Raw genomic sequence first — 20,228 nt, forward strand, 5'->3', positions numbered from 1 at the left:
CAAGAAGTAAGGAAACACCATTCGCATTTCAGATGGGGGCCCTCCTCTCTACACTGGTCTTACTTCTTCATTTTGAAATGGGAGGGAAGAAGGGGAAATCATACCTGACTTTCTTTTTTATTATAGCGAGGCTTTTATGAAAACACAGAAAAGAACCGCGATTTTGTGGTGTTCTTATAGGGAAATGGGAGCTGTGTTACATGTATTTGAGACAGTTTGAATGGCTGTTTGTTTTACAGGAATGCAAATGTATATATTTGTTTGAGGAAGAATTTGTAGGAAAAGTTAAAATAAAATCTGTGAAATTAATTTTGGAATAACACCTGTGGAATCTTACCCAGAAATGAATCTTGACCTTTAAAATCATCTTGGTTGTCATTATCACTTACTTCTGTCAGTAATTTTACTGTGATCCAGAAGATTCTTTTAAGCTTCTAGCATCCCTGATACCCAACTTCAGCCACTGTACCTGCTATAGGATATACATCAATACCTTTTTTAAACCTGGAATCTTCATTTGATAATACACTTCTGCACACTGAATTTCCAATGATTGAGGATTATTTCTAAACCTAAAACTCCATCCACAAAGTCTGAATATTTGCTCTTTGCCAGGAATATTTGAAAAATGCATTGCAGCTTTTTGGATGGCTGTAGGATGTATTTGTGTTTGTGTATGGGGGGGGAGGGTGTTTTAGCATTTATGCGTCTATACCAGTGAGCAATATTCATTTTCTGGACAGTGACTATGGCTATGAGAGACATGGAGAGAGCCAGTGTGTCCCAGCTTTCTGGTACAACCCAGCATCCCCATCAAAGGACTGCAGTCTTGGTCAAAGCTACCTAAACAGCACTGGGTAAGTAAAACACCTAAAGAAACTCTATTCACTATTCTTCTGTTTCCCTAGATTGCCATTAAAGGTAGCATTTCTGTTGAAGCGAGTTGGAGCATAGAGAGTTTGTTTACAAGGGGCTTCTGAGAAAGGCTGAGGAGTTCTTTACCTTTTTTGGAAATATCTGAAGAGATTTCTGACTACTATATTCAGTGCATTTTTCCATTTGCCTCTGACAGACCATAGCTATGGTTTTGGTCAGGCCTTCTCTTCTGGAAAGAGATGCCACCTTATTTTGGGGGCCCTGAGGGAAATAAATTAATACAAGTGGTAGCCACATATTACAGGGCTCTCCAGGGATAGATGAACTAAGGCTCTTCCTGGCTGGTGCTAGAAACTGAAACTAAAAATTCAAAAGTCCCATTCTAGGGCTCCCTGGGATAAGAAGATCAAGCCCCACACTTTCTTTAATGGCCCAATGACGTGTGTGTTTCTCTTCCTGCTCACTTACAATTATTCAGGTGTTTGAAAAAATATTGCCTTAAAGACTTCTTGTCTTCTGCTCTCCTTTGCTGGAAGAGAGTTGGAAAATGGATCGGTGATCTGAGACAGCATTTTTCAGATTTTAATGTGCTATGAATCACCCAGTAGTCTTGTTAAAATGCAGCTTCTGATTTGGTAGATCTGGGCTGGGACTGAGATTCCTCATTTCTGAGAAGCTCCAGAAATGTTATCATTGGTGTCCTGGGACGACTCTTTTGAGTAGCAGAGGATAAAGGTGTTCTGGACTCCAGCCTCAACTCCTTCAATGGGTATTCTGCCATTTCACATCGGTTACTCACCATCTCAGTACTTTTACCTTCTCTGGTTATAAAATATTGGTTGGTAGGTACTGTCTACTCAAGTGATGTCTTCAGAGGGTTAAAAAAAAAAAAAAAAGCGATGGAAGAGATGTACTGAGTGGTGTAAGCTACCACCAAGAATTTTTAGCTCAATATTTGGTTCTAGGGGACTGTTGCTGGGCCTTGAGCTGGGGCTTAAGCACTTTTAATGTAATTTTATTGTAAATGTTGGGTTCAGGCATTGAAGCCATTCACATTACAGATCCAGCAGCATGAACTTAGAGATACAGTATCAGAAAACATAGTGTTATGAACTTTGAGGAAGAGGAATATGATGGGCACAGGTGGTCAGCTAGGCCACCAAATTACATTTCAACATCTCTTATGATCATGTGACACGTTTAGGTATACCCAGTTTGAAGTGACTTAGGTATAACTCCAAATAAGGTAAAATCCCAAATAGTCAACCAAATAAATCAGGGAGATTAAAAGGAAGGACAGTTTGTATTTTTTCAAAAGACTCACTGCAAATATCTACACACATCTCTAGTTTGCTTAAATGTTGGCTTATATTACTTATATAGTTGTCAACTATAGTTGACTATAGGCTTATAGTTGTCAACCAGCTGGCCAATTGAGGTTGAAGAAGAAGAGTAGAGGATATCCAGTTTGCTTTAGAATATGATACCCACCAAAATACCTGCCAGAAGTAAAAATTAAATATCTGGTAAATGACTAGAAGTCAGCAAAAAAGTATATGTTGATCACAGAAGTTTGATGGTGTAGAGTAGTACTGACCAAAAGAACTATAATATGAGCCACAGATGTAATTTAAAATTTTCTAGTAGCTACATTAAAAAAAAATTTAAAGGCAAAGTTGATTTTAATAGTATATTTTCTTTAACCTGATATGTCCACGAGAGTATCATTTCAACATGCAAGACTAACCACATTTTAAGTGCTCAGTAGCCACAAGTAGAAAGTGGTTAGTGTATTGGACAGCACAGCTCTAGACCCATTATGAGTTCAGCAGGCAATTAAAAATAATATGTATCTACAAGGGGATATGTTGTAATTCTATCTGAGGCAGTTACTACACACAACATTTGCTTAACATCCTCCTGAGATCTTGGGATAGAGATGTAGGGCTGGTAGTTCAGCAGTTTTTGGGGGGTGGGAAGTGGAGAAAGGATCAGGAAGAATATTAGGTATAGTGGAAGATAAATGTCATTCATAAAAGATTTTGTTTTGTCTGCCTTCAACTGAAGGGCTATCAGAAGAAGGCAACGTGGATGGTTGGGTTAATTACTCCTGACATGTAGGGTAAAAGAAGATGGGATATGATGATGGTGGTGGTGCATTTATATTATGCGGGTTTACCAGAAGATTGATTACATGACACCTTATAGATAGTGGAAATAATGTCCGTCCTACAGGTCAGGATGGTGGACAAGCCATTGGCTCAACTTCCCATGCTCAGATCAGTAGTCAAGTGACGTGATGTGTCCTCACTATGCACAAAGAGGCCCTTGTTCTAAAAAGCTACAGTGCTTTGTCGGGAGGTTTCCCATGCTAATAACTTCTCTGAGCAACGTGCTTCGGATCTGGCATTTGTGGGAAGTGAAATATTAGCAAGAAGAGAAAAGAGGCTATAAAATAGCCCAGTAGCTCCGGAGCCAGGACTAGTATGTACGAAAGGATGGGTTGATGTCCTGGGGGTAGAGGGAAGGCAGGAAGAGGCTTCCCAATGAATCAGAGTGAGGGGTCTGACCTTCTCGCTGCTGTTGAGCTACAGAGAGAGCTGGAGACGGCCTTAGGGAAATACCAACAAGGCCCTCCCTCACAGAAAGGAACACCTGCTTTTCTTGCTCCGCTAGTCCAGTGGCTTCACCTCCTTTCAACGCACCTGTGAGTCAGGCATTGATTTTTCTTGGCTGGTTTAGACACTGATCTGATCCGTGGCTCACCAGGTAGGATCAATAATAATGTTTAAAGAGCTGCTCTTCCTCAGATGGAGGGATAACAGTTCCTCAGCTTTGTTAGTTGAGACTCAGTTTTTAGGAGCCACTGTGTGAAACATCTCTCAGTCTGGTTTTCTTGCACTCTTTTTCTAACCTGTGCACATGTACACACGCACACACGCACACACACGTACCCCCCACCACGGACAACTGTCAATACTCCTCAGGTACCGGCGGATTGTGTCCAACAACTGCACGGACGGGCTGCGGGAGAAGTACACGGCCAAGGCCCAGATGTGTCCCGGAAAAGCCCCTCGTGGCCTCCATGTGGTGACAACTGACGGACGCCTGGTGGCAGAGCAAGGGCATAACGCGACCTTCATCATCCTCATGGAGGAGGTTGGTGTTGTCCTGGGTCTCTAAGGTCATAACTCACTTTCCAGAGAGGGAAGAAAAAGATCACGTGTCCCCATAAGGCCCGATTCCAGAGTCAATGGTGAGAAGACACACGGAGTGAAAGAAGGCTTAGATATTCAGGGACCTCGTCCCTTCATCCCGCATCATGGACCTAGGCTCCAGGTGGCCCATTTGTGTCTGGAGGATGTGGGTCTGGATATATTCTTTGAGGTCCTCCCTAAGGGTCTGCTTTGTTGAAGGAATGTTTATCACCAGAGGACCATATAGTCTAAATCTGCCAGAAGAATGGAATTATTTTTTCTTTTTTTTTCTGTTACTCCCAGAGCCTCTTTTGTTTTATTCTAACCCTTAAATCCCCCTGATTAAAAAAGCCCATAGGGCTTTCAAAGGGTCTTGAAAGTATGAGTGTGAGTGTAGGGGAAGATCATTGCCATCCTTTAAACTTATTTGTATAGAGAATGTCACATTAGTTGCTTTTCTATCAGCTAGTTGCTCCATTATTTCACTTTTTTGTGTCTTTTGCAATCGGGGCAGTAAAATCAGCCTGCATTCATTCATTCCAGGATGGAAATAGCTCTGTCTTATGCTTCTTGCTCCCTACATGAGCTATTTCATCTCTTTCCCAAACCAAGGAGTTTTTCAGGCACTCCTTGTTGAGGTGGTGGGGCAAGAAAGCTTGCCTGATTTACAAAGCCCTCTAAATTTGTATGCAAATTGCTCTGTGCTCTTCAGATCTTGGAAAGAGACCAAAGCAAGCCAGTTTTTTTTTCCCCAAATGTGAATACTTTAGAAACCTTTAAAGTCTGGCCCATACTGAACAGGATGGTGAAGGTTCCTTATCCTGGGTTGACAGATTCTTCAGTAGTAACCCACACTGGGGGCTTGAATTAAAGGACTTTAAGATTCAGGGGAGGTCATTATCACATTTCCACTAGGGAGTTTCCAGGACCAGCATTATAAAAACCTTCTCTTGAATGGATGTGAAAAGCCACGATCTTATCCATTTGAATTGCCTCCAGTTCATTTCCACTTCAATTTATATTCATAAACTCAAGGGTAGTCAACATTGTGCAGGGGGCAAGGGAGCACGTATCAATATTTCACTCACATCTGGGTTGCCATGGGGGATGAGGCAGAACATGAAACTGTGATCAGTGCACATGCACTGGACAGGAGGATTGGCTCGTAATTCCAAAATGATGTGTATCCCTTTTTAGTCCATCAACCCTCTTTGTAAATAGAGGGAGCTGATTCTTCTTTTTTACCTAGGGATCCTTGTTTTGTGGTCAGGTTGAATTGCATTTATCCAAAGTCAGTGACCTACTATAGTGGGAGGAGGAACAAAGAAGGGTGGAGTTCAACATCACCTCTTAAGAAGCCAAGTATTAGCTTGGGATGGTAAGATGTACTCACCTGAACCCATGCCCCATGCAGCCGGGGGGCTCTTGGTCTTCCAAAAGCAGAGATCGGTGAGCTGTGATGGTGGAAAAGGCTTCAGGGAAGAGGGGTGTAGGCAGGTTTAGGGAAATCCAAGGTCAACAGAGTACAGATGTAATTTTGACTGGTAAGCAGGATTCATGTCTAGACTGGGAATAACCATCCTATCTCACAGACTTATTTTGAAAGTGTTGTATAGCGTATGTGTTAAGTGATTAGCATAATGCTTAGAATATAATAATAAATCTCAAAACATGAAACAATTATAATTATAGCAATATAATTGAGAGCATCAATGTTGAAACCAGACTGCCTGGGTTCAAAACTTGTCTCTTCCACTATTAGCTGTGTAACTTGGGTCTACTTACTTAATTTCTTTTTGTCTCCAATTGTAAAATGGGGAAGTAATGCTTTTTGCACTATAAAGTTGTGAGCTTAATTACTTGGAACTGGAAAGAAATTTCTTAAGTGTCAGCTGTTACTATTATTGCTGTTGTTATGATTTTGACACAGGAGAGAAGTAATTCAACCAAGTGTGTGAGGGAGCCAGGGAATGCCTCGGCCTTCCCACTCCAGAGCTCCCTAGAGGCTTTATGCTATCCCCTAGTGCCCATTCAACCAGCTCAGGCTGCCCCAAGCTTGGGTATGCAGGGATAACAGGTCCATAGTACTGCCCATAGTGCCTGCTAGATATCAGATAAGGGTCTGATTGCTAATTGTGTTGAGGGTACTTCAGCCTCCTGGGAGTGGCTCTGGGTCCCCAGAAGAGTGATGCTGAAGACACAGGACCAAGCATCCAAAAGGAGTCAGACCTGACCATGTCAATGAGCTCTGGCCAACTGCTGTTCCTCCCATTCAGGGTGATCTCCAAAGGACAAACATCCAGCTTGACTTTGGGGATGGAATTGCTGTGTCCTATGCTAACTTCAGCCCCATCGAGGATGGCATCAAGCATGTCTACAAGAGTGCAGGAATCTTTCAGGTGACGGCCTATGCAGAGAACAACCTGGGCTCGGACACTGCTGTCCTCTTCTTACATGTGGTTTGTAAGTAATCTGACCCATCTTCTTTCTTATGCTCCTTCCAGGGGACAACTCCCGCTGTCCACAGACTTCTAGGACGCAGAGTTGAGACTAGATTTGGCGTGACTACTACACCAAGTAATGACCCAACTTGAAAGACTGAAATAGATGTGTGCTCATCCATGTTTCAGTTTTCTGATACTGAAGTAGATTATTTTGCAAGTTGGGATAACATTGCCAACTGGGCTTTTCTTTTCAGTTTCACTGTGTACTGATGGAAGTGTACGCAGGCAGATACACATTCAGGTCAAAGTCCCTTCCCTTTGCTTTAGAGACTCATAAGGATCTAAGAAGAAGAAACTCATCTGGTTCACAGTCACAAGTTCACTTTCAATCTGCTATAAGTGAAGGCAGCCCAAATCAAAGGAAGTTTTTAATCTCTGTTGGAAGACCCAAAGAAGGATTAAAGAGACATGTTTAGATTTTTTAAATGTAGTACTGAACACAAAAAAGAGCTTAATTCTTACATACAAGGTTACTGCAAGTTCATTCCTATTATGAACAATTCTAAAGACTCTCCATTTTTTTTGTTTTTGTTCTAGAATATATTTCACTGCTATTGACCATTGCTTGGCACAAACCAAACAACAGCTGAAGTTCTAAACTACTTTGTTGGGGATACATTTTGTGTGTCTGCTATCCTGGGACTTCAGTCATGTACACTAGAACTTAAATAGTATGATTTTAGAATGTTGGGTCAAGACATATGCTTATGAGTCTTGTATTGATTTCCTATGCCTTTATCAGTGATATTCATGAGCCTAAAGGATTCCATAGTTATAATTTATATACCCCATGATGTTTTGGGAGTAATATGCTACTTATGGTGAAATGTATATTTAAAAGGGTCTAAGTGAATACAAGGAGTACTTCTAGCTCAGTGACAACAAACTCCACTATATAAACAACCCACATTTAAAAGGTTTCTGGAAAACTGTAAACCACCTAGTCTCCTAGCATTTTGATCCTAGTTGTATCACAAGGATGGTGGGAGGGGATATGCATAAGAGGACACCCAGATTATAGATCAGTTCTGTCCCTAGAGATGCCAGGCTACATGGCCATGAGATAAATTTTTTTCTTCTGTGGGTCTTATGAACTCCAACTTTAAAATGGCTTAATTCTAACTGATACTTTGCCTCATGGGGCTCTTATTACAGCAAATAGGGACTATAAATAAAGCACCCAATTATTTACTAGTTTATTCAACAAGTGTCTGTTGATATATATATATGCACTCTGCAAGGACCTGGGGGAAGCAACAATACAGACATGAATGGCCTGGGCCTGGAAGAGCTTGCATTCTGGTAGGGGAGGCCAGGTGCTACTAGAACGAGGGGCCACGCTCTACCAACTCTACTCATTTTGTGTAGGAAACACCAGGTCAAAAACCCAGGCAGGTGGTGTCCCAAGTATTCATAAGCCAGAGTTTAGAACAACAGGACCTCTGTTTGAAATCTGATCATATGCCTTTGTTAAACATATAATATTGGTCAAATTTTGTACTCTTTACAAACTTCTGATTCCTCATCTTAGTACTTAGGTTATAAGGAAGCTATGAGAATCAGATTGGATTATATGTATGGCTCAGGGGTCCCCAAGATCACACCCTCATGTTTTTGCTTCACTAAAAAGACTCATAGGACTCTACATATAATAATACTCAGACTCTGATTTATTACAGGGGAAATAGCAAGATCAACAAAGGGAAAAGGGCCATGGGGCAAAGTCTGGAGGAAACCAGTTGTGCCCTCCTCCCCATGGTGTCACACAAGACATGTGTAATTCCTCTAGCAAGGAGTTCCAGGAATATGTGAGGAGGGCTATTTACCAGAGAAATTCCTTAGAGACTCAGTACCCATGTTTTGTTTTTATATTAATTAATTTTTAAATTTAAATCCAACTGGCCAAGTTATAGTATGTCATTAATTTCTGATACAGCGTTCAATGATTCATCATTTGAGTACAACACCCAGTGCTCATCATGTCACGTGCCTTCTTTAAAGCCTATCATCCGTTATCCCATTCCCCCTACCCACATCCCTTTTCTTTTCTTTTTTTTTTTTTTTAAGATTTTATTTATTTACTTGACAGAGATCACAAGTAGGCACAGAAGCAGGCAGAGAGAGAGGAGGAAGCAGGCTCCCTGCTGAGCAGAGAGCCTGATGCGGGACTCGATCCCAGGACCCTGGGATCATGACCTGAGCCGAAGACAGAGGCTTAACCCACTGAGCCACCCAGGCACCCCCCACATCCCTTTTCTTAATCCTCAGTTTATTTCCCCGAGTCAAGAGTCTCGTATCATTTGTCTCTCTCTCTCTCTGATTTTTTTCCCATTAATTTTCCCCTCCCTTCCCCTATGGTCCTCCGCACTATTCCTTATATTCCACACGTGAGTGAAACCATATGATAATTATGTTTTTCTGGTTGACTTATTTCACTTAGCATACTACCCTCCAGTCCTATCCATGTTGATGTAAATGGTAGATATCCATCCTTTCTGATGGCTGAGTAATATTCCATTATATATATAAACCACATCTTCTTTATTTATTCATCTGTTGAAGGGCATCTTAGTTCCTTCCACAGTTTGGCTATTGTGGACATTGCAGCTAAGAACATTAGGGTGCAGGTGCCCCTTCTGTTTACTACATCTGTATCTTTGGGGTAAATAACCAGTAGTGCAATTGCTGGGTCATAGGGTACCCATGGTTTGTATTGAGGACTAGTCAAGTAGGCATTCTCTGCCAAGTGTCTGCCAGAATTCCAGACATCTCAAGGAAAGTATGTATTTAGAATAAACCATATTGTTGATATAAATAGTCTAGGCATAGTGAACCACTCTTATCAGTTAAATGTTGACTGGAAATACTCTCAAAGCCAAGTTTCCAGGTGCTAGCAAGGACCAGTTTTGCATACAAGATTTTCTAAGGATGACAATTTCAGGTCTATGTTAACATTTTCCTGCACAGTGTACAAAATGCCACTTACACCCAGCTTGGCTCATGATGAATGTGGCCTGTTATAGTAATTACTAAATACTACCCACTAACTTTCTGTCTGATGCTACTGCTGCATTTAAAAATGAAGACAAAGAGAGAAAATTTACTTTCCTCTCTCCCAACCACCTTCCCCACCCATATTCCTAATTCCACCAATAGTGGACCTGCCTGACAGGTGTAAAGCCCAGTGTATCTTAGTGGCAAAAAATACAACAGCTAGGAACCGATTTATACTGTGGGTTATGTGCTTGAAGGAGGAAATGTTCCTTGAAACTTTTATCATGCTCATAATTCCCTCCACATCAATCATGGCTGCATTTACCAGACAGTTATTATAGTGGAAACTGCTCTTGGCCTCACCTTGGGCCATTAGCTAACAAAAGTAGTTGTTAGCCACCCATAATAACCAATCTCACACAGATTATTAGATTTTTATCAAAAAGAGCACTATTTGACAGGGTTTTAGACATTTTCTATGGTCTCTCTTGAATCCCCTCAGCTTTCTTCTCCCTGTTCTATGGTGTGTTCGTCCCTAGGTTGAAGCCTGGAGCTTCTGTCTCAGGTTCTTTGCCCTAAAAAGCTGTTACATGTTGTTGTTCCTTGAGATTCTATTTAGCCAAACACGCTTGTCTTAAAGCTGGAATACCTGTTTGTATGGAGTGCCAATTCATGGAAGCCCTATCCTTTTGTTTGGCATGAGTCTAGGCAGAAGGAGATCTCATTTTATCTTTTTGGGCATAGGTCCCTGACAATGTGTGGCTGGACCAAGGCCGCTGAGTGACAGAAAGCTGAGAAAAATTTCCAGGGCTACAAGACATTAGCAGCATCATCACTTAACTGAGGAAAGGCCCGGGGTTCTGAAGAGCTGGCAGGGGAAGGAGCTTCATGCATTTTGAGAAGAGAAATAACAGGAATTTTCACTTTAAGCGTAAAGCGCCCTTTTCCCAGCAGGGGAGGAATGAGCTCTGCATCTGGGCACCAAGAAAGTCTCTGAGGTGTTCTTGTAAGACACAAAGTTCTCGCCTTCCTGCCAGGACATGGCTGGTCAGGGGCTCCTTCCTGCTGTCTTGTTCTCTTCCTCACGGATCAGCAAAACACCAACAACAAAGAAAGATAAATCACATAAGGTCCTACAAATGAGTAAATAAAGTCACAAAAGGAGCCAGTGTTTACTCATACCTTGTGTTTCATTTTTTATTGTTTCACGAACAATCAAATCATAGAAAAATAATTGAGCAGAATTTCTTATTGAAAATAACTAACCCTTCAGCCAAATGTGTTTCTGAAGCAACAAGGTTAAAATGATTTGCTAAAAGAAATTATTTGCTGGGAGAAACCTTCAGGGTCATCTGTCTGTGGTCAGAGAGATGATGTAGGCACAGATTATTCCCAGGTGGTAAATACACAGATTCTCAAACACTTGCTGCTTGTTCTGAAAAATGCAGTGTGGACAGGGCCAAGCCGACCAGGCTGCTCCCTTCACTTAAACATCAGTCTTTGTCCCAACATCTTCTCCCCCAGCATATATTTACCTACAACACAGCGAGAGTCAGACGAACTCCCACTGTCTTTGAGGGACTTCCACCCAATGATACACGGAGACAGTGATAGTGGCAATGGTGATGGTAGAAACAGTGACAACCCAAATCTAATGCTATAGTACTTTTAACATCCGTACGTCCTAGTCATATGTTTTTATTCTTATAAGGAAGGCAGGGGATGCAGTAATGGGCTGTGTAGTATCACGGCTCTGGAAGATAGAGGAAAAGATCATACAGCTAAATTTAAACCAGACCAGAAATGAGAAGAAGCCATCTGTCGTCTTCCCTTTAAACTGAGCTATCCCCAGAGTGACCCATGATGTAAATAGTGAAGACTGAGTGGTCAGGAAAATGTCCCACCTGTGAGAAGAACTAGGGGCCCCCAGGCGAAGGAGACGTGTGGACTTCAGTCTTGACCTTTAGCCATGTTCGCACATCAGCGCTATCATAATGGAAACTATGTACTAGCAGCGTGGGAACAGCTAATTCGAATACTTTCATTTGATTTGGTTAAGTAGGAGGGATATAAGAAAAGTTAAGAAGGGAGAAGGAAGGAAGGAAAAGAGAGAGAAAAGAAAGGAGGGGAGAAAGGAGAAGTTGAAAAATAACATCTCATCTCCCTCCCAGAGTGTGACACTGACATGTTAATGTTTCACATCAGCATTTTCTTTCCTCTTCTCCTTTTATTTTGGAAGTGAGTTAAATGACAGACCTCATTTATTATGGGTAGGGTATGTTCATGCATGTTCTCTCCCTACTTGTATCGGTTTTCTAAGGGAAAAGAAGAGAAATTTGGTCACCTTTTTGCAAACAGCTTTTTTATTCTTTGGGAACATGGCCTTTGTTTCTCCTTTGATTTAGGGAGATACACATTTTCCTTTTTGTAAAACAGCCTTGCCAGCTTCTGAATGACACCCACTGAGTATTGCAGATGACAGGCACAATGGCGGATTGTTGAAGAGGATGGAACCAATTAACAATCGAGGATAATGGAAGAGCCCTCCACATGATGCCCTGACCTCACAGCACAATACAGGCTAATTGTCAGAAATGAAAGAGACTGCTGTTTTTCTTCCTATTTATTGGCTAAGTGTCTAGTCAACTAGCTTTGTCCTTGGATTGGAGGTTCATAAGCATTCATGGCTGGGCACATCAGATGTAAATGAATTTCAGATGTCACTCAAAAAGTCTGAAGCCTGGTTTGAGTTCCCTATTATACAAGGTGATTTGTTTCAAGCACACACACACACACACACACACATACTTCAACATTTGTGAGTTTGTGATCCTTGTTTTATTATAGTTGATGGTAATAAGGGTTAAGATTAAGAATCTGGGGGTGTGATAAACTTTGTTTATTCGAGGAACAGAAGCATTGACACTGTTTCCCATTGTTCCCCCAGGTCCCGTGGAACACGTTCATCTCCGAGTGCCATTTGTCGCCATAAGAAATAAGGAGGTCAACATCAGTGCAGTTGTGTGGCCCAGTCAACTGGGGACCCTTACCTATTTCTGGTGGTTCGGCAATAGCACGAAGGTTTGGCCCTTTCTGGTCTATGTCTGAGTAGATCTGTACTGATTTCTCCTGGGCCCCAGCCGCCATGTTGATGTTGGGGGCACCAGGGATGGGAATAATAGGGCGCACTTAGTGAAGCTATGAATCCACAGAATTGGATACCACATTCGTCTCTGTACTAGGTTCATTATTATAATAGGGAAAGTTCAAATGATCCGAAAGAAGAAAGAGTACCTTGAGAAGCTCCACAAACTTGCTTCTGTAATCAATATTTTTAAAACTTCATTTACCTTATATATATTTTTTTAATCCTGGGCTTTCTCCCACAAGATATATAATGTTAAGGGAGTCACTTAGCATCTCTGGACCCAGCGACTCCATCTGGAAATGTGAATTCTTTCTCTAAATACAAGGCTATGAATATCAAAGGGGGTAATTCATACAAAGAACCCTTCTCCAAGACCTACTAGGTGATCTACAAGGCCAAGGTTCATTTAAGGAATGGCAGGGGATGCTGACAAGTCTTGAAGAAGGGAACTCAGAGGGCCAGACTCTGAACTTGACACGTCCTCCCTACTGGTGATGGTGACATTTGTGTTAACAATGCACAAGCTGATATAAAAGGATTTGGAAGCAGTTAGGCTGAGGGTCCCTAAATGTAATGGCTTAATGTTTTTCTCTATTCCTGGTTTTGTCTTTACATTTTCCTTGGCCATTCTTGATGTGATTGCCATTTCTCATCTTAGACTTTTTAATCTTTAAAAACTATTTTATTTATTTATTCATTTGAGAGCGCATGTGGGAGGAGGAGCAGAGGGAGGGGGACAAGCAGACTTGGTGCTGAATGTGAAGCCTGACATAGGGCCTGATCTCACGATGCTGAGATCATGACCTGAGCTGAAATCAGGTGTCAGATGATTAACCAACTGAGCCATTCAGAAACCCCATGATCTTTCATTTTTGAAAAATAATTTAAGAAAGATATCATATCAGACTTGGAAATGCTGGACATCTCGAGAAAAATGAAATAAATAGTCAGTTCTGGTATAGTAATTCCTTTGAAAAAGGGATGAACAATGATGGTTTTGTTTGTTTCGAGATGACTGAAGACTGAAAAGAACTTCAGGCCCTGCATGGTAGGAGTGGGAGAAGGTTCACCCCTGCTCTTTCTTAGGGAAGCAATGATATGGTGGTGTAAACATGGACCTTGCAGTCACAGAGACACTGCTGGTTTATGTGAGCTTGAGGAAGTCATTTGACCTAAAATTTAATTTGCTCAACACAAACTGGAATGAATAATGCCTTTATCATCTTGACTGTTGTGAAAGCTAATTGAGATACTATATAACTCCCTGACACACACTAGGTACTCACTAAATCGATGCTTTTCATTTCGATATAAAACCTAGGAGATAGGATGGGTTGAAAAAAGAACTACACTTATGGACACAAGGGACCCTTTTTCTATTTGCATTGTTCATGCTATACACTTTCAAGTCACTTTCTTAGTATAGGTTACAAAGCTTTTACATTTCCGGAATTACTGTTCACCAGGACAAGAGATACAGAGGTTGGTTATTAAGATCCCCTTTTGGTACGTTAGAGAAGTAAAGCTCCGTGTGTGAGATAAGCATCCCAAGTTCAAACATCTGGTTAATTGTAGAGCCAGGTCTCCTAACTCCCTGCTACCATGCTCCACCCCCAGTCCCAGGATGCTTTAGCTGCATCAATCTGTTTGTCTTCTGGAGGTTACAGACCCTAAAATCCTAGTTCAGTCACTGGCAGGCATACATGGTGAACGAGAAAGAGAAAATGATTTGGGAAGAGAAATTAGAACTAGAGAATTTTAAGTTCATTTCTCTGCTGAGAACTTTGGCTGTCCAGCCAGGGAATTCTTTTCTGATAGTGTCATTTACCTGGTGATCTTTACTGAGGCTGCTGTGCACAAAGAGGGTAGTTCTTGGCCTTTGTTAACACAGTGATTTACTCAGAAACCCCGAGGAGCTAGAGACACAGCATTTCTTTACCGTGCCATTTTTCCCCTTTTATTTTTTCTCTCTTTGAGTATTCTAAGATCTGAATTTGAAGACCCTTACTAGATTAGTATCTTTGATAAATAAACACAGAAGTGGATAAAGGGACTGCAGAGTCAAGTTTCTGCTTCTCTAATGATTATCTGTGTTCATTTGAACAAATCATCTGATCTAAATCTCAGTGTTGTTGTTGTTGTTTGTTTGTTTGTTTGTTTCTGTAGAGCAAGGATACTAATGTTGAATCCATGAACATCACTGAGTTCTTATTTCAAATATCTCTCTAGCTTATCTATATTATGCCATATTAAAACAGAAAATTTTAAATTACTGATTGACATTATAGTTTGTTTTTGGTTTGGTTTGTTTTGGTTTGATGTGGTGATGACCTGAGTGTTCCTTCAGTTAGGAATTTCCATCTCTAAGCTTGAGCATGAAGTGTTGCTCAAATACCCAGCATAGAGTAGTTTTGAAATAGGATGAGTCTGGGTCGCAGTCCAGACTCAGATTCCTTTTTGCATATGGCTTTAATCAAGTCATGTAATTTCTCTGAACCTTGGTTTTGGTCATTATAATGCTAGAATAATAATAGCAGTAACTATTAGTAACTAACAGTAAGCAAATGATAATTAGGAATAGTAAATATTAGTAAGTTAGATGTGCTTAGAATCTAAGCACTTGAAAATATTAGTCACTGTTGAGCTCATCATTTGCGTCAATGGCATCTACATCTCAATGGTGTGTCTGACTTGGGTTCCATAGATTTTTTTCCCACCTCTGAGAGTGGTCATTTGGTTCAGTGAAGGAGGTATATTTTCAGTGCTCTTTGCCAGCACCATACCAGATACACACTGAGGTTATTTCATTGCCCAATAACTGGTCCAATGAGCACCATATTTGGCTGGCAAATTAATGAGTATCTTTGAGTATTCTGGTGAGCTCTCTGATTTTGGAGCTATTTTAGTTCCCTTTGACTAGCAAACTGATCTGTAAAAGGAGCTAATTTGGAGCATTTATTCCTACTTCTGCTTTGTAGAAAGCTCTTTGTACACATTATTTAATTTAATCATTAGAACATTACTGATGGAGAAATTATCCCATTTTTCAGAGAAAACACTTAGGCTAATAACCTTGGAAAGTAATGTTTTATGAGTGTGTGTGTGTCTTGTGACTAAGAGAATTGGGCAGGTTCACCCAGATGGTTGAATTAAATCAAGTTCTCAAAAAGAATTAATTTACCCAAACTGTTATATCGAGCCCTTTACTTGGTGCTCTCCAGACTAGAGGAGCTCATACAACATTGTCCCTACTTCAAGGAGGTTATAGTCCAAATGAGAAGGCATGATGGACACAAATGCAAGGATGATGAGCAAGTGTGATGTATAAGTAAACAGAAGAAAGTGAACATTCCTAAAATTCAGTAATAGTCTCACATGCCAACAAACTGATCAGGAGAGATGTGAATTTGCATCAGTAGCTCTGTGGATCTTTTTCAAGAGCCCATGTTTTGGGCTAGACGTTGTGAGAAATACAAATCAGGGTAAATTCCATTTGTTTCCTTTAAGAAATAATCTGTTTGAGAATCTGAAGTTGTATGATGGTAGCAATGTAATGTTACTGGCCCAGTCAAGCTGCCTCAGTGGTGATGGATGCACACCTTGCTGATCATGGAGTGAGTCATGGATGAAGTTGGTCTTAACCTGGTGTTGAAAAACATTTGAATTGAGACAGAGGAGGGAAAAGAGATTTGTATGGAAAGGTAAGACATGGTTGTGTTCTGTATAGACAGATACAGACAAAACTGAGGATTCATTTGGGCATAGATTTAGAGAAAGAAGAAAGAACTGGAAGGTAGGGGGGGGACACATAACAGATGGCTTTGAATGGCATAAATGATGCTTTTTGTTTGAAGTTCATATTTATGATGGGGTGACAGAAGATAGAACCAGATTCATTGACAGTGATTCTTTAGACTTTTGAGAGAGCTTTTGATATGTCTGAGTGTGTGTGTGTGTGTGTGTGTGTGTGTGTGTGTGTGTGTGTGAAGGTTTGAGGGGATTTTTTTCCCTATGAATTTTCCAGTTAATCCCATAGCCATAACACACCTATAGATCCTCTTTTGCTTTACTCCATTTTGGTCTTTGTATATATTTCAGGTTGTTTTACATAGTTCTAATCATAGTATATCTGCCACTATGTATCCTGCCTTTTCGACTTCATCTGGTAAATGCTTTTTTACATGTAACTGTATAATCTGCTGAAGGCTTTAAGTAAGGCAAGCCTAGTGATTGCATAGTCTGTCCAATTTGGGAATGGTAGCTTTTATCAAGGTATACATTTAAATTGTGGAGGTTTTATAATGTTCAATATTAACTTGACTTACAGCGTCTGGGAAAATGGTGTAGGCTGCATCCAAAGATTTCCCTGAAGCTCCTTGTTCAATTAGTCAAGTGGAAATCTTATAACTAAATAGTCACCCTGAGCTTTGTTGATATCTCTTTGTGTTCAGTGCATAATATGTGACCTGTTGCAGTAAGGGAATTTTGTGGGCAGGGATGTAACCCACAACCTAGGCAGGGAATGAGGTATATTATTCCAAGGGGTCTTACCGTGGGCTGGCCCCGCAGCTTGGACAAAGCACAGAGACAGAGAAGTCAATCAGCTGCCGGTTGGATTTGTCGAGCTCTGAAAGGCCAATTTGCTTGGATTAACAGAGGTCTGGCTTAATAAATGTGTCTGCTTGCCTAATAGATTTAGTAAATGAACCTTACAACACTTGATTTAATTTAGCATTACACCCTAGATATTGGTGGCCAACGAAGAATCCAGGAATCCTGTTGAGTGTTCCAGCTTTGCAAGGAAGGTGAAATCAGCCATGGTAGCATATCAATTGATGAAAAACAAAGGCAATTTGGAAAACAAAATTAGCTCCTATCTCTTCCCTAGCATGGAATCCTGTGACCTGCCACCTGAGAACCGTGTGTTCCCATTCAGCACTATTTGGCATAACTCAGAGCCCTAACTGTCTGATTGGATGACACACTCCCTCCCACCATAGATGGCACCCCCTTTGTCTTACCGCCCTGTACCCTTGTGTTTGGCTCCTGGATCTCCTAGGGAAGCAGCCCAAGGGAGAGAAGTACAAATCTTCAGGGACAAGAAGAATTCCACTTCTCTCAAAAGAGATTCCTTTAAGGGTGCCTGGGTGGCTCATTGGTTAAGTGTCTGACTCTTGATTTCAGCTCAGGTCAGGACCTCAGAGTTGTGAGATCAAGCCCCGCACTGGGCTCTATGCTTAGTGGGGGTGTCTGCTTATGATTCTCTCTTTATCTCTTGCTCTGCCCCTCCCCACCCCACTCTCTCTCTTTCTTTCAAGTAAATAAATATTTTTTTTTTTTTTAAAAAGTGTTGCCTTTGCCTAGAAGAGTACCAACTACCCAAGTCTAAGGCTCCAAAAGTGTGTAAAGAACGGGAGGCATATGGGCCAGTGAGAGCTGAAGAAGATGTCATGGAATTTGTGAAGGTTTCATGAAAAGATAACTGTTAAGGGAGAAAAACGCCTGGTGGTGAGAGGTGTGGCGATGACAGCAGGGATGGCAGGAGACCAAAATGGAATATAGTCATGGTCAGAGTCATTCATGGAATCAGGAAAAATGAAATCACATTGATTATTTCTTTCATGTTTCTGTCCCAACATTTTATTATGGAAAACTTCAAACATACACTAAAGTTGAAATAATTTTACAGTGAACATCTATATACGACCTGTAGTCTGCCATTAACCTTTATTATTTTTGTTTTATCACATGTCTGGTTATCTGTCCTTCGGTCTATCCATCAGTTAATCTTAATTTTTTCACTCACTTCAAAATTTTAGACACCAGTATATTTGGCGCTAAATGCTTCAGCTTGCAAATCATTAACTAGGGTTCAGTATTTCCTATCACTTTTTTCCCCATGGTGGTATGAGTGATTAAATGCATACATCTGAAGTGTGCACTTTTTGAGTTTTGACAAAGGCATTCACGTGTAACACAAACTCTTGTCAAAATATCTATACCAAAATAAATACTACTACCACTCCAGAAAGTTCTCTCACTGCCTTTCTCAGTCAATACTCACCCCCAAGCCTCAAAATCAACCACTCCTTTTTTTTCTATCTTAGATTAGATTTGCCTGTTCTAGAACTTCATATATAAAATCATACCGTATGAATTCTTTCATGTAAGCCTTCTTTTAGTTCTTATAGTTTTGGGATTTATCCATATACATACTGTTGTATATATCATTTTTTAACTTTTATGTTCATTGTATGGATATACTATTCTTTTTCCTGTTAATGAATTCCTGGGCTATTTCCAGTTTGGGGCTGTTATGAATAAGCTTCCATGAACATTTGTGTTTGTTTGTGGACATATATTTTCTTTTCTCTTGACTAAATTCTCAAGACTGCAATTGCTAAGTCATAAAATATAAGATGGTACTTTTTGGGGAAAAATTATTGCAATTTCTTGTAAAACTAAACTTCTCCCTAAGTTTATATCCCACCAAAGAACATATGAGAGCTCTAGTTGCTCTGCATCCTTAGTCATATTTTATATTATCATTTTTTTAAGATTTTATTTATTTATTTGACAGAGAGAGATCACAAGTAGGCAGAGAGAGAGAGAGAGGAGGAAGCAGGCTCCCTGCTGAGCAGAGAGCCCGATGCGGGACTCGATCCCAGGACCCTGAGATCATGACCTGAGCCGAAGGCAGCGGCTTAACCCACTGAGCCACCCAGGCGCCCCTTTATATTATCATTTTTAAAGAAAATTTAGCTATTCTGTTGGGTATATAGTGGCATCTCATTTTTATTCCAAAGAATATGACTAGGTAGTGAAGCAAACGAAGGTCTCCTAACAGCTAAGATTGAATGGGTTGACTATTGGAGACTAGAAAGACATAAGACATTCATCAATCCTGTATATTCTGATTGCAATAAAGTGCTCAAAGATTTTCCAACCCAGACCTTTCATTTAACGGATAAAGAACTGAGGCTCAAAATGGGAACTAACTTTGCCAAAGGTAATTTATTACAATAGCAACTAAATAAAGCCAGAATTTCAAGTCTTTGTTTTTACTACACTAGAAATGGCAACTCTGTGTTACACATTATTTCATTGCCATGGCCAACATTGGTATGCTGAACCCAACTTGATTTTAGCTTCCTTCTCAACCCAGGACACTAAGCAGTGACTATCAGCTCATGGAAGTTGATATACATCATAGAACCTATTTGCAACTCATTCATTATTTAATTTAGAAGGTCACACCCTTGTGTGTATTGTCACTCAGACTTAAGAATACTTGAACTCTGGGATCTGCCCTTAGTTAAGTGAAAGAGTGTTTCTCTTTCTTTCTTTCTTTCTTTCTTCCTTTTTTTTTTTTTTTTCAAAACTTTATTTAAAGGTCCTGTTAGTTTACATGTAGTATAATAATGATTTTAGGAGTACAACTTACTGCTTCATCCCATACCTGTAACACCCAGTGCTCAACACAAATACCTTCCTTTCTGTACTCACATC

The 20,228-nt window shown here is 40.5% G+C and overlaps 1 protein-coding gene across 2 annotated transcripts in view; it reads left to right on the forward strand.

Annotated features, from left to right (window-relative positions):
- Window positions 1-20,228, forward strand: part of SORCS3 (sortilin related VPS10 domain containing receptor 3) — a 586,552-nt gene that overhangs the window by 543,981 nt on the left and 22,343 nt on the right. For both annotated transcript variants that reach the window (XM_059398521.1, XM_059398522.1), the window contains 4 exons: window positions 744-857; window positions 3,864-4,035; window positions 6,350-6,536; window positions 12,519-12,652. In XM_059398521.1, coding sequence (XP_059254504.1) covers window positions 744-857; window positions 3,864-4,035; window positions 6,350-6,536; window positions 12,519-12,652 — 607 coding nt within the window. The remainder of the gene's footprint in view (window positions 1-743; window positions 858-3,863; window positions 4,036-6,349; window positions 6,537-12,518; window positions 12,653-20,228) is intronic.

Source organism: Mustela nigripes, chromosome 4 (genome assembly GCF_022355385.1).
Source record: "Mustela nigripes isolate SB6536 chromosome 4, MUSNIG.SB6536, whole genome shotgun sequence".
In the NCBI taxonomy this organism is placed as follows: Eukaryota; Metazoa; Chordata; class Mammalia; order Carnivora; family Mustelidae; genus Mustela; species Mustela nigripes.